The sequence below is a fragment of the Hipposideros armiger genome, unplaced genomic scaffold, assembly GCF_001890085.2.
Source record: "Hipposideros armiger isolate ML-2016 unplaced genomic scaffold, ASM189008v1 scaffold_548, whole genome shotgun sequence".
Lineage (NCBI taxonomy): Eukaryota > Metazoa > Chordata > Mammalia > Chiroptera > Hipposideridae > Hipposideros > Hipposideros armiger.
In genome coordinates, this window is record NW_017731898.1 from 899155 (window position 1) to 912556 (window position 13402).

The window sequence follows — 13402 nt, forward strand, 5'->3', positions numbered from 1 at the left end:
CCGAACCGGGGCCCTCTGGCATCCCAAGCGAGTTCTTAACCATCGCGCCACTCGGCCGGCCCCCCCCCCATCCCTCTTAAATTCATGGCTCCAGTAAGGAAATGTTTACTGATTATTTATCTATACCTGATACTAGGATAAAGTCTCTCATTTCACTTAAATTCTGGTGGTAGGAGATAGACAATACACAGGTCAATAAAGAAAGAAAAATAATCATGGATTATGGTAACACAGAAGAAAACAGGTGATAGAGAATTAAGTGGGAGGGGGCGCATTTGAGATAGGGTGGTCAGAAAAGGCTCTCTTTGGAAGCGATACCTAAACTAAAACCTAGAGAAGGTGCCAACCACGTGAAGGGCGGCAGAAGAACGAGTGGTTCAGAAGCTGCAACATTGTGTGTGTTTGAGGGACCTGATGTGTTTGACAAACTCCCCTAAGGATTCTCGGCCTAACAAGTTAGTGAATGAGAGGCAGGAACAAGCTTCCACCTCTCCACCATCAGAGACTCAGTGTCCTCTTTTCTTTCCTTCGGGCTTGTGGGAAATGGATGGCGCCAAGGAGCACTCACGTGGAAGGCAAACTGGCCGGAGAAGTCGTACATGCCACAGGAGTGCATGAGGCTGAGGGTGTTGCGCACTGCTTCGGCGCTCAGCACACTCTCCCCTGTGATGGGGCAGATCCCGCCATTGGCCAGAGTGGCTGCCATGACACTGCCTGATTCACAGGTTACCTCCACGGAGCACAGCTATGGAGACAAGGTAGAGGTGAGAGTGAGGTGTGGACCTGAACACTGTGCTCTTGGGTGGAGAGCAATGTTGGCATCCTGATCTTTCAACAGGTTCCCCTGGTGTTTCTGAGGGACACCAGAACCACTGGAGAGGAGAATCCCTCTGAGTCAGAGCAGGGATTGCAGTCTGTCCTGTTCCCTTGGGCCCCAGCTGAACAGCAGTGTTTGCTTACCTGGAAGTAGAGATCGAGGGCAGCCATCATGTCCACCCCCTTAGGAAAGCACTGCAGAGAACAAGAGGGGAGAACATTTCTCTTCAGGCCATCAGCAGTCCCCCTTCACACTACCAGGATCTCAGCCAAAGCCCCCAACCCCGACTGCCCTTCCCCAAGCCACAGAATCCCCAGAGACTTTCTGTACCAGCCCCTCCCAGTTACCTTCTTTTCCTTTAGATAATAGCCGATGGCATAATTCCGATCCCCCGTTTCCTTCTCTGACTGGAATCTGAAGCAAACACTCAATTTAGTACTTGACGTTTGAGGGGTGGGTGTGAGGAGAAGGGGGGAAAAAATACCTTCCCTGAGAGACAGAACTAGATCACATATGTTAAATAAGTCAGCCCCTTATAAATTCTCACAGTAATTCTGGAGGAAAGTTCTGCCTCTGAGCAAGCACGAGGAAGAGCTTTATTATAAAGCGTGAAAAAAACCAACATCCCAAATCGTCTAGTCATCTAGTCTGGGAAAACTGCTAAGGTTTTTGGCTTTGAGAGGCTTGGGAAGAAACCCTCACACCGCCTTGCTCATTAAATACTAAATAGAAATGGAGTAAATTCTTTTACAAAGTAAATTAATATCAATGAAGGGGCTCAGAGGAAGCTGGGAGGCCAAAGTTCCCCTGGGATTCCTTTCTTCTGAAATTCTACCATCCCCCTCCTCCATCACACACACACACACACACACACACACACACCCCACACCACCCCCCACAACACATTTGGCCAATCCTGTGTACAGGGCCTTACGTGGCATTGCTGAAACCCATGTATTCATTCCCAGCCATTTTGTTCAGATACTGCAACACCTAGAAGAGAAAAGGGGGCATGGAAGATACCACATGAGTGAGGACCCCTGATAAACACATATGAGGCTGTTTAACTCTAATGAACTCCTCAGTCTTTATCCCAGCAGGGACCTCAGAGGCTTTCCTCTCTGAGGCCAGCACATTCCCACACTTCTGGAAATAAGGCTTCTAATGAGGGCTGGTGCAATATCAAAGTGGGGTTAGAGCCAGGGGGTGGCTACAGAGGATAACATGCCATGGAGAAAAGCAGTCATGGGCTGAGTAGCAAGGAAACTTACAAAATCAAACTTCTCTGCTTTGTTACAGTCCATCTACAAAGAGAAAAAGAGAGAGACCAGTATGCCAAGCCTAGAAGGATGACGGGAGGGTCGAGGATGCAGGGGAGGGTCAGAGGAACCTAGGAGTTAAGTGTTAGACTGGTTCCTAAGAATGTGTTACATTTTACAATGACTTTTTCCTTTCCCTCCCTCCCTTCCTTCCTTCCTTCCTTCAACAGGTGAGACTTTTTGTATCCCTGCATATTGAGTGACCTTAAAAACCAAACCATTTAGATTTTATTATCAAGTAATGAATAAACATAACCTCACCCCATCTATGAGCCTCACTCATCCCTGGGTTTCAGTCCCATTTCCATTCTCAATCCTAACCCTTATCCCCAACTCCCACTTTCATCTTCCTGATTCCAATCCTGTCCCCAACCCCTACCCCCATTCCTGATCCCCATCCCCATTCTTTACACCCCAGGCTGGAGCCTTACTCTATCCTTTCCCCGACTCCCATAGCTATCTCCAAGATTGGAGTGTGTGACAGGAATGGGATGAGGATGTGTGTTGCCTATATTATAATATTCAATTATATCAATTATATTGATAATTGAAATAAAGCTAAAGATTTTAGCTGAGACTCAAATCCAACAGGGCCTGTTTAGATGGGAATGGGATGAGGCAGGTCCCAGATACAGGGTTGTAGCTAGAGCTATCCCAGAGCAAGGGGAGGGCCTGAACCTGGTCTCCCCCCACCCCCATTACTTCTTGCACTTGTCAAGTATCGTGTCAACACCACAGGGACTCTGACACCTAAGTCCCTGGGGGGAGGGTTCCTAACACCACCTTCCCCAGGATGGGCTATGATTGGCTCCAGAGTACTGCTGCCCACATTACTCTCAGGTTCTTGCTCAAGCCCTGGGAGACCTACAGCTGACAAGTCAGCCTGACTCCTTTGCTCAAGGCCAACTCACAGTTCCAGGTGACGTGAATAGCTGCCCTGGCCTGGCCATTCACCCTTCTTTCTGTGTGTCCCTCACCCAGCAGTGGCCAATCAGCGCCTAATAGTGCTGTCCTCCCCTTGTGTCTGGCATTTGGCCCTTAGTCCTAGGAAGGGGTCAGGACCTGTTCACTTCTCTATGGGTCAGGAAGCTCTGGGCTCCAGACTCATGGGTGGGGGCAAGGGCACAGTTCCTTTTACTGACATCCTCAGTATAATATGTGTCCTCACTGCCTCCTGGGGACCCTCAAAGGAATTAAGGCCCCACCAGTCTCCCTGGAGAGCTGGGGAGATATGACGGATATAGGAACAAGGGGGTTTAGAGAAGGCTAGGGTAGCACTGACCTTGATCAGGGAGCTCACGACAATGGCACCAGCATTGACCATGGGGTTATGGGGGATTCCTGGGGAAATACAAAACACCCCCCCCCAAGCATCTTATCAGCCACTGCACAAAACCTCATTTATAACCTGCCCACTCCGCTGGCTAGTCTAGAAAGATTTCTTTGCTGGGGAGGATGGAATGACAGAGCTAATCAGGAAGGGCAGAGAATAAACAAACAAAAAAGGCTGGGTGTGGGGCGTGGGGATGAGAAGGGGGCATCCACGAGTCTGGTCTGAGCCCTGACAGTGCTCACCTTCCTCGTTGAGGGAGAGCTTGTTGTAGCGCAGCCCGCTGGGCTCCTTGCCCACGAACTTGTGCACGTAGTCAGTACCGAGGGTGCTTACAGAGATGGCATAGGTGAGGGGCTTCACACAGGACTGCAGGCAGAAGGGGATCTTTGTGTGGCCCACGGAGTGCCTGGAGGCAGACAGGTGCCATGAGAGGTCGCCCTATGTTCTGCACCTGTGCGCTGCCTCCCCTTCCTCTCACTCACCGCTGACCATCCACAGTGCACAGGGAGACACCCCACAGTTCTGGATTTGACTTGGCCAGCTGAGGGATGTAGGCTGCCACCTGGTCATGAGTGGGTAGAGAAAACAGAGGCAGAATGTAGAGAAGGGGAACAGAATTGAGGTTTCAGGTCAGGAGAATCTTTTAGATAAAAGTGAAAAAAAAATTTTTTCTGCAGGGCAACAGCGTTCCCGCCTGCCTGTTGTTCCCAGAGACACCCAGGCCTTAAGTCCTAGAAAGCCTTATCTCTCTGTAGCTCTGCTCCTACAGAGATGACAATAAAGCCCATGGAAGGTAAAAAGAAAGTTCTGGGGTCAGCTTCCCTTTTTGGTTCTTAGGCTCAATTGCTCTATAGGTCTTTTTCAAAGTTCTGTTGAGTCCTTATGCCAAATGTCCCCACAAAAACCTTGGATTCCCTCACCTGCTCTAGAAATCACACGTATAGAAATACATACAGCCTTGTCCCCATTTTTAGAGGTTCTGCTTCTCATCTCTCATCCACTGGATTCCCAGCTCCGGGAAATCTCCAAGAAGCAAGGTTTATCTAGCCCAAAACCCTTGCCCCTCCCTTAGTCCCCTGGCCCTCACTTTGCCTCCAGTGAGCTCTTTGGCATCTTCAAAGATGCGATCCACATGGTCCGTGAACTCCTCAAAATCAGGAATGACAAACTTCTTTCGGAATGCCTGGGTCAGGAGCACAATGTTGCTGCTCACACACCTGGATCCCAGACATGATTGGGTTAGGGAGCTGGAGAGATGCACCTGTGACTCACTCTAGAGCCATGGAATTGGGGAAAAAGGTGTGAGCGGTCATCAGGTTTGGGACCAATAGCTGTCCCAAAGCTTTGGCACAATCATTTTATCTTTCTGGGTCTTAAGTTTCTTTGCCTCTAAAATGAGGGGTTGTAATAATGTGGAATGCTATCCCAAGAAAAATAAATACCTAAATAATATGTATAGTAGGTCACTGTTATATATTAAAAAATCCTAAATCATAAATATATTTACATATATTCCTATATATATGTAAATGCATAGGACATTATCTAAAAGGTGCCCACTAATCTGTTAACAATGTTTACTTCTGGGAAAAGGGACTGGGATTGTGGAGAGAGGGAAAGCAGAACATGTATTTCTATATTGTTTGAAGTTTTATAATGAGTATATATGCATATTCATGTGTTTCTTGTGTCATAAGTAATAAAATAAAAAGAAGGGTTGAACTATCCAATCCCCAAGATCCCTCCCTGCTGTTATAGTTTATGTCCAAGAACAGTGTTGAGATGGGTGCCCTTGTTTCTGGGGCCCTCACTTTCGGAAGAGATCTCGATCCAAAAGGCCACCACTGCTGGCCTCTCGCACTGTGCGGCGCATCTGGCTCATGCAGTCCCGGAGCCGGGGATCTGACGTCTGAAGTCCGGTGGCCTTCAGTGCCTTCAGGGGAAAGAAGAAGCTGGTAAGGTAAGGTCACCTGCAAGGACAGTAATCCATCCTAATAATCTTTCCCAATGGTTAACAATTAGCTCAACCCCAACTATTACAATAGGTGGAACAAATAGGTTTGCAGACTAAGATAGGAGGGGATAGGGCAGCTTTAAAGGCTAATACGGGGTTTCCTACCCTTTTTCATCAAGGCAGCTGGTTTCTGAACCCCTTAGGTAAAAGTCTCAAACCAAGAAGATGAATTGAGTCAGAGGGTTTAATTTTCCCACCCTGGGGCAGGGATGGGATTGTCTCATCAGCCTAGGCATCTCCTATTCTTCATTCTCATGAAGCAGTCCATCAGCTGCCCTGCACTTGTCCTACCCTCCTCTTCCCACTTTCCAGAGATCCTAAGGGATTAGGGTTCTGAGCAGGAAGAGAGGAACTTACAGTAGTGAACTTGTGGATTGGGATTCGTTCCTGTCCCTCAGCAATTGTGTAGAAGAGCAGATCAGCCAAGCGAGACAGCATGCCACTCTCTGACGAATCACTGTTTTGGGGCAGAGATAGGGAAGGAGGACAGGAACCTGAGAACTGTTCCTTGCTCTTCCTCCTGGAACATGGGCTTATAAGTAGGTAGATGTCCTCATTGTCAGCCTCCTCCCTCAGCTATCTGATCTATCCCTCTAATTCCAACTTTCACATATGTCCTGAGAAGGCTTAAAATTTACTCTCTAGCTTTCTTTTGTTCTCGACCTTAATCTCTAGCTGCCTTCTAGACACTTCCAATTCTAGATGTCCCACAGGCACCATAAACTCAGCATGTCCAAACCTGAGGTCATCTCACCTTCTCTGTTCCTCCTTTTGTGTTTCCCATCTGGGTTAATAGTTTTACTACTTATCCAGGTGCCAGGCTGGAAACATGGAACCATTTGGATAACTCCCATAGTTTACATCCATGTTCAGTTGATAACCAACATTGGATGAATCTATCTCTATAATGTCTCTCAAATCCACCCTCTTTTGTTCTCCTCTTATGCCACCATGGTATAGTAGAAAAAAAAAAACCAGAGTTTGTCCCTTAGTGGCTCTGTGATCTTAATATGGATAGTAATGTTATTTACCACTGCTGAACCTGCTTTCTCATCTGTAAAATAAGGGTAGTAATGTCTGCTTCACATGGGTGATATGAGGCTTCATTAAAATAATGTTCTATGAAAAACTGTCTTTCACAAAGTAAATGCTCAGTAAATCATGCTTCCTTATCATCAGCTCCTTATTGTCGTTAGACCTGTCTACACTCTTGATTTCCAACCCATCTTCCACAATGAGTCAGTTACCTTTCTAAAACTCAAATATCATTTCTTTACTCAAAAACCTTTGATAGCTCCCTAAGTGCCTACAAAATAAGTTATTATTTCTTAGTGTGGCATTCAAGGCTCTTTAGAGCTTGCCAACATTTCTTTCATATTCTCCACCATGGCCCCACCCTACAGTTATGGCAGGTAATAGGTGGCTCCCAGAATGGGCCAGGCAATGTTGGGCTTCCTGGTGTTGCTTATGCTGCAACTTCAGCACGGAATAACCTTGTTCTCCTTCCCTTGGCATAGTCCTGCTCATCCTTCAAGGTCCAGGTCGGACATTTCTAACTAACTCTGTAAAGGCTTCCTCAAGCCTCCAGGTTTTGCTTATGCTGCTGGTATGACACAATACACCATCTTACTGACAGAGGATCTCCCTTGCTTCACTGTTAGGTCTTGGTGTTTTGTGTCTTTATCTTCCTAGAATTGAGCAAAGTCCCTAGAACCCAGTGGGTCTTCAATAAAGAATTACAAAGTTACATTTCTAGGAAGTTCGCTGCTTCCCAAATTCTCTCTCTTGCTGGCTTACAGCACCTAAAATTCCAGGTACTTAAGACTTCTTGGTCTTCGAGAGTTCTCCTATTAATGTTTCCAGATTTAAAGGAATTATTTTATCAGATCACTCCAAATGTGAGAGCTATTTGAAATTAAGACCCTTCAAAACCCCCTGACCCAACAATTTGGCTTCCAGGTATTTATCCTATAGGTGTACTCACATACCTATAAAGTAACATATTCACTGCATGGTTAGCAAGACTGGAAACTACCTAAACATGCATCAACAGGGAATTGGTTAGGTAAATTAGTCTATTCATATAATGGAATTATTATGCAATGTAAAAATAAGGACTGAGTATTGATGTTGAATGATCTCTAAAACTGTAATAGTAACTAAAAGAAGCAAGCTATAGAACATTGTTTATAATATGGTACTATTTATGTTTAAAAAGGAAATATATATATATATGCATATATATATATATGTTTGCTTTTTCAGACACAAAATATTTCTGGAAGACTGATTTATCTCCTTCTAGGGAGATGAAACAGGTGCTGAACAAAAGGAGTGAGAGGCATATTTCCCACTATATATCTTTTAGTATATTTTGAATTTTGAACCATATAAATATGAAATATACTATTGAATATAATATATATGAACATGAATATATTATCTGTTGAAACAATGCATTAAAAAATAAAATGCCTCTTGAGAAGCTTGGCACAGATTAGGCGCGCGCGCACGTGTTGGTCTAAGGAGGAATACCAGGAGAGGGGGCAGTTTTCCTGTTTCTGAGGAAATCCAATTGTCACAATGAGCCTAGTGCCTATAAGGAAGCGAGGATGACAGAGGAAGGGAGAAAGAAGATATCCGAGAAATAACTCAAGAAGAAAATTATTTAGGAATACTTTGAGGGCAGGTCTTTCTGCTCAGAAGCTGAAGGAAGACAGGAAATAATGCCACACCACTAAATGTATTGCAAGCCTTAAGAAATTTGCATACTGTTTGACCCAGATATGGATTGATCTACAAAATAATGTTGAGGGGAAAAAAGCAAAGTGCAGAACAATGTGTATAGTATGATATCATTTGTAATAAAAAAGGGAAACTAATATCAACATGTATTTACTGATATATGCATAAAATATCTCTAGAATGTTATACAAAATATGAGGTATGATAAAAAACAGTGAATATTTAAATTAAAAAAAGTATTACAGCAAAAGACAGTTGCCATTAATCCCCCTCAAAATACTCCCCCTTGCTTCTAACACACTTATCCCATTGTTCTTGCCACTTTCTGAGGCAGCTCTGGAAGTCTTCTTTGGTGAGTGTCTTTAGCTGTGCTATTGTGGCTGTCTCCATATCCTGAATCGATTCAAAAAGTTTTCCTTTCATGGGGTGGCCAGTTAGCTTACGTGGTTTAGAGCACAGGCTCATAACATCAAGATTGCCGGTTCGATTTTCACATGGGCCAAGGAGCTGCGCCCTCCACAACAAGATTGAAGACAACTACTTGACTTGGAGCTAATGGGTCCTGGAAAAACATCCTCCACAACTAGATTGAAACAACTATTTGACTTGGAGCTGATGGGTCCTGGAAAAACACACCGTTCCCCAATAAAATTTCTTAAAAAAAAAAAAGAAAAGTTTTCCTTTCATGGTCATTTTGACTATGGGGAAGAGCCAGAAGTTGCACGTGCAAGATCCATGAATGAGGATACACCGTAATGTTTTTATTTGACAGACATTGTCATATACCAGAAGCAATGTGTGACATGGAGCATTGGCATGATGGAGAATGATTTATTGCACACTTTAAAACACACCTTCTCTCAATCATAGCTCACACCCAAATGACTGCACTGAACAAGTTGAAACTTGTTATACACTGTTACTAAGGAGCAACACACCACTTCCCGTATTGAAGATCCCTGCCTTTCTGTTGGATGGCACTCAGCAGTAGCATTCACTGGATTTTGCAATCACAATGGAAAGGCTTCATGTCATGGCTTCTGGTATGGCAATTTCTGTCAAAAAAAACCATTACGGTGGGTCCTCATCCACCTATTCACTGGATCTGGCACTGTGCAACTTTTGACTCTTTCCCAAAGCCAAAATGACCATGAAAGGAAAACATTTTTAATCGATTCTGGACATGGAGGCAGTCATGACAGTGCAACTAAAGACACTCATGAAAGAGGACTTCCAGAACTGCTTCAGAAAGTGGCAAGAATGATAGGATAAGTGTGTTCAAAGTGAGGGGGAGTAATACGAGGAGGATTAATGGCGATGTGTCTTTTACTGTAATAAAATTTTTTAATTTAAACATTCACTGTATTGTTTGATCACACCTTGTATCGGTGACATGTCTCTGAAGAGCAAAATTTACTAGTAATTTACTTGAAGAAATAATTGAACCAGTGTACAAAAAATACGTAGTAACTAAATTGAAGATTGGTTAAGTAAGTTATGATACCTCACACAATGGAATCTTAAAATGGCAAAATGGTAGCCATTAAAATGACAATATCATACATACACATTCAATATTAAAAGCTGTTGATAAATGGAAAAAACAGGTTACCAAAGAATATGAATGTTATGATCCTATTTTTGTTAATTTTATATACCGGGTGTGCCAAAAAAATGTACACATTTTAAATGATGTTATCCATGTATTACTTTTCAAGTTGAATTGAATTACGGTGGCAATGTGTAGTATGAGGTTCACTCAAAAGATGGCATTAGCTTGCGCAAGAGTGAGAGCTCTGAGCAACAGTGGTTCGAGTCCCAACTCTGCCCAAGCTGAGCTGCCACTGAGCTGCCAACAGGTGGCTCAGCTAAAAAAAAAAAAAATGGCAATCAAATGAATGCTAGTGTTATTCACTGTATTCTAATTTTAATACCGTTTTTTTCCTTTCTTAAAATGTGTATACTTTTTTGGCACCCTTTGTATACATATATAGGATATATATGGATACATATCACAAAACTAACTGGTTACCTCTAATACTGGGATCTTTATTTTCTTGATACTCTATCTTATTTTTCTTTTATAATCAGAAATATAACAAAGTTAAATATTAAAAACAAACAAACAATAACCTGAATAACAGGGCATTTTCTCTTTGCTGCTCTCCTCCCCGCAACCCCAAACACAAGAACCCTTCCCCTACATGGTATCATGCTTCCAGGGCCCATCTCCCTCCAGTGCTCTCAACTCCTTCTGCCCAAGAGAGCATCAATCCAAGGCCATGAGCATGAAGTACCTGGGAACACAGGCAGCCACAGACAGGAAGATCAAGCTTCCTAAAAACACTCCCATCACCTGACTCCACTGGATAAGGAAAGGGGACAGGAGACTAGGGACACTTCCCGTTCCCCATCCCACAGAAAATGTGAGTGTGAGGGAGGTGAAGCCTTTGCTCTATCCCACCACCATTTCTTCCATGGCAATTATTTGGGGGAAAGTTGAGGGAGAGAGAGGACTTATTCTTTCAAGTTTAAATGTTCCATGTCTCATTGAGAAGAGGCTCACGGAAAAGTACAGCATAATAATTACTAATAATAAATAAATATATACTACCTTATTGATCTGTTACCTGTCAGGACAGGGACTCCAGTGGTGGTGAGGTAGTGCTGTGTCTGTCTGGCTACTTTAATTATGGTGTGCATGTCTTTCTGAATGCCATCAGATGCCAATGACAGGGAAGATGGTCCATTTCCTGTTCCTGCTATGATAGAGCAGGGCTACTTGGATAGTGTCTATGGTGACTTCTGGGAAGGACAAAATTTCCTGCTCAGCTCCGTCTCGGAGAAAAGAGGCTCAGCTACCAAGTGTTTCTGGGAGATGGGGGAGAGAGGTGCAGCCTCTACGGCTGAATAAGAACCCAAAGGGAAGAGAACCCTTTAAATTTGGAAGCCTGAGAAGCACGAATAAGGGATCTGATTGGCTCAGGTTTGGGAAATCTGCGTCTTATGATTTCCCCCATTATAAAGATTTTCCTCATTCAACAACCAATTGGAAAACTACCCTATTGACAGATTAGGGAGCCCTGATAACGCACACACTCAACACATACGCAAACAACACACGCACGTACCTGCGCACCAATAATATACGCGCATCACATATTACACTTCGAGGACACGCCGAAACACAGACACACCATACTGACAGACCCAAATACAGCAGGACTTGACGCGGGAGGCTGTTGCATCCCCACGCATCCCCTAAAATACACTCAAGGACTGGGGAGGAGAGGGAGATTGAGGATAGGCGTTGCGCACATGGCCCTGCACTCAGACACGTGCACCGAAAAACACTCCGCGCCTATATGCGTTCCCTGTTAGGTACGCACCTTGGACAGACACCGTCTCGAGGACCGACCTGCCCAAACGCCCTCCCAGGCAGACCGCACATTACCGCCCGAGCACGGCGGACCCAAAGCCCCAAATCTAAAGGAAAAGGCATCGCAGGCTAGTGAGCGAGGAAATAAGATGCGCTCCGGAGGAAATGGGACTCGGGAGCCAGCGAGTGGGAGTCTGTCCCCTGCCCCTGTCCCGCAAGCCTTACTGATCCTGGTGCTGCGGCTGGTGACTGTGCGGCGTCTCCCTGCCCTGCGCCGCGGCCTCACTGAGGTGGTGCCGGACGACCCCGCCAAGGAGGGGGCTCCGGCTCAGGTGACCCCAGCCTCCCCTCCGGCAATGACTGCCGGCCGTGCTAAACGCATTCTGCAGAGCCCTCATGGAGCGCATCCCCCAGCACGCCGCCGCTCCGCCAGAGCGCCCAGGGCGTCTGAACGGTGTTTGGAAGGAGGGGCGGAGGAATCGTCGCGGAGGACAGGTTGTGGAGAGCTCTGTGATGGAGAGCGAAGCCTGGGAGGTGGAGAATAGGGGCCTGGTGGGCGGGGTTGAAGCAGGAGGAGGAGCCTGTCCGCAGAAGGCTCCGGCCTCTAACAGGTGTACCCAATAGCCCCTGAGCTAGGGACCAGTTAAGAGTGCACCCATTAGGAAGAAAAACCGGGATTAGGGCATCAAGTGCGTGGTGAGAAGAGGGCGGTGCCTGGGTGTTGGGATGGACAACGCCGAGGTCCAATCACTGAGGAAGGAAAAATTTGGGGGCAGAGAAAAGTTGACGCTACCCAATGAGAGCAAGGCGATGGGCTGTCCTCAAAAGCCTGCGGATTCCTCCGCGCTGCTGGAGGAGTGGAGTGGGGCGGGGGCGGGGGGCAGGGGAGTGGGACTGTGGCCGGCCGTGGGGACAGACGCCAAGGGCGGGAACAGCGAAGCTGGATGGTTGCAAAGCCCGCGAGGTCCCCAAGGACCCGGAGGTTTAGAACCATGAAATTCTCGGAGTGGAGGGTGGTGCCTCTCTACGTTCGGATAAGAGTGAGACCTGTACAAGAGGCTACTTAATGACCTTCTACATTCGAAGGCCAAAACCGGCCCTCAGTAACCCGCTGTGCCATGCGGCCTGGAGGCCAAAGGAACGCCTAGTTTGTGTCAACGCCTAGTGGTATTGGTGAGTGAGGTGTCAAATGGCCAGAAAATACACCGACCAGAAAATACACCGACCAAAAACCGTCCTCTGGGGAATTTAGTGAGGTCATGAGGCTGTAAAAAGGTCACCCTGGTTGTTGCTAGAATTCCCGAGTTCTCCTTTTTATCTCTACCAATTATTTGGTGGCTGTTTAGGACTTGGGCATTTTTAACTCTGAGCCCTTAAACATTTTATAAACTGTTAAGTACTCCCAAAATTTTAGCTATTTTATTTTATTTTATTTTTATTTTTTAAAGATTTTTTTTTATTGGGGAATTGGAGGAGGGGAACAGCATTGGGGAATCGGGGAAGGCGAACAGACAACTTGCTGTCCTTTTGTTCTTCAGTCTAGTTGTAGAGGACATTGCTTCACTGGCCCATGTTGGTATTGTGATAATTGTGCTCTTTCCGACTGAGGCAGATTGGTCGCCGGACCCTGGATGGCCGCTCAGGGCGGCTCTTGGCAGCTCACGCCAGCTGCCAGCCACTCACGCTGGCTGTTGGCCATACACGGTAGCTTATGGCAGCCCACTGCAGCAGGGGCTGCAGCCTACGCTGTCCCTGGCGACTCACAGCAGCCCAGCTTCAGGTTGAGCTGCTGTTC

The 13402-nt window shown here is 45.9% G+C and overlaps 1 protein-coding gene across 1 annotated transcript in view; it reads right to left on the reverse strand.

Moving 5' to 3' along the window:
• The window catches only part of GLS2 (glutaminase 2), a 16004-nt gene extending 3745 nt beyond the window's left edge, over positions 1–12259 (reverse strand). The window contains exons 1-13 of the mRNA XM_019668999.1: positions 11833–12259; positions 5841–5940; positions 5281–5402; positions 4557–4686; positions 3952–4031; positions 3712–3875; positions 3419–3477; positions 2089–2121; positions 1752–1810; positions 1165–1231; positions 961–1011; positions 454–745; positions 371–384 (exon numbers count right to left, since the gene is read on the reverse strand). Of these exons, the coding sequence (XP_019524544.1) occupies positions 371–384; positions 454–745; positions 961–1011; positions 1165–1231; positions 1752–1810; positions 2089–2121; positions 3419–3477; positions 3712–3875; positions 3952–4031; positions 4557–4686; positions 5281–5402; positions 5841–5940; positions 11833–12014 (1353 nt within the window). The 5' untranslated portion in view covers positions 12015–12259. The remainder of the gene's footprint in view (positions 1–370; positions 385–453; positions 746–960; positions 1012–1164; positions 1232–1751; positions 1811–2088; positions 2122–3418; positions 3478–3711; positions 3876–3951; positions 4032–4556; positions 4687–5280; positions 5403–5840; positions 5941–11832) is intronic.
• Between the last annotated feature and the right edge of the window lie 1143 nt (positions 12260–13402).